This window comes from Protobothrops mucrosquamatus, unplaced genomic scaffold, assembly GCF_001527695.2.
Source record: "Protobothrops mucrosquamatus isolate PMUCROS unplaced genomic scaffold, P.Mucros_1.0 scaffold4750, whole genome shotgun sequence".
Lineage (NCBI taxonomy): Eukaryota > Metazoa > Chordata > Lepidosauria > Squamata > Viperidae > Protobothrops > Protobothrops mucrosquamatus.
Genome location: NW_015390642.1, coordinates 16,199 through 17,588, shown reverse-complemented (window position 1 = coordinate 17,588; position 1,390 = coordinate 16,199). Strand labels below are relative to the sequence as shown.

The window sequence follows — 1,390 nt, the reverse complement described above, 5'->3', positions numbered from 1 at the left end:
TGCCTTGAATGTGGGAAGTGTTTTACCTGGAAATCAAGCCTGGTGCAACATCAGAGACTTCACACCGGAGAGAGACCCTATGAATGTCTGGCATGTGAGAAACGATTTATGTTTTCTTATGAACTTCAGAGACACCAGAAATGGCACAAAAGAGAGCTATCCTCTAAATGTGGGGAAAGTTTTATTTCGCCAGGAGAGCTTCAGCTTCACCAGAGAATCCACACAGGGGAGAAACCATACAAATGTGGGGAGTGTGGGAAATGCTTTTCCCTAAAACAAAGCCTTGGAAGGCATCAGAGGCTCCACACAGGAGAGAAGCCGTACAGATGCCTAGAATGTGGAAAATCTTTTGCTCGAAAGGAAGCCCTTTTGACACATCATAAAACCCACACAGGGGAGAAACCATATCCATGCTTTGAATGTGGAAGATTTTATCGTACTACATCAATCCTTAGAAATCATATAAAAGTTCACACAGGGGAAAGAAACTACAAATGTTTAGACTGTGGGAGAACATTTGCTAATCCATTTTCCTTTAGAAGTCACAGCCGAATCCATACAGGAGAGAAACCTCACAAATGCTCGGAGTGTGATAAATGTTTTTCTCAAAAAAATACTCTTGTGATACATCAGCGAATCCACACTGGAGAGAAGCCATATAAATGTTTGGACTGTGGGAAATGTTTTGCCCACTATTCAACACTTTACAGGCACACCAGAACTCACACAGGACAGAAGCCTTACAAGTGTGCAGAGTGTGAGAAAACCTTTCATTGTCCGTCTCAGCTCAAAATGCATCAGAAAGTCCACAGCAGAGATAAATCTTTTCAGTTGTGAACAATGTGGGAAAAAACTTTTTTCAAAAAGTCACACCTTACTATTTCCCGGGAATTTTACACAGTGTTAGAAGGGAAATCCCACAATTGTTTGGTGTGGGGAAAATGTTTTTCCTAGTCAAGTAACCTTCAGTACCACAATCAAGCAAATCCGCATAAATGTTGGGAGTGTGAGAAGGTTTTTTTCATAAAGCCGCATTAGTAACTTACCAGAGTGGTTACACAAAAGGGTTATAAGGTGACCAACTTTTTTACAATGAGGAGGACACAAATAAGTTGAAGAAAAAAATACCGTAAATAAAACATTTTATTCATTGCAACAATACAGAATACACTATATAAATGCATAATAAAAAACATTTGTAACAATAACATTTTATATTGTAATTATGCTTACATGCCTATTATTATTTAAATGAGTACAAAAGAAGAACTGTTCTCCCTAAAGGAGGACGATTGGTCACCTTATTATAAGGGTGTGGGGAGTATATACAATGTTTTGCAAAATACAAGTAGTCCTAGACGTATGACCACAATTGGGAATGGATTTCCAG

At 38.7% G+C, this 1,390-nt stretch overlaps 1 protein-coding gene across 1 annotated transcript in view; it reads left to right on the top strand.

Moving 5' to 3' along the window:
• Positions 1-837, top strand: part of LOC107299276 (zinc finger protein 850-like) — a 9,086-nt gene extending 8,249 nt beyond the window's left edge. Inside the window, exon 5 of the mRNA XM_029286730.1 lies at positions 39-837. Within this exon, the coding sequence (XP_029142563.1) occupies positions 39-837 (799 nt within the window). The remainder of the gene's footprint in view (positions 1-38) is intronic.
• The last annotated feature ends 553 nt before the right edge of the window (positions 838-1,390 follow it).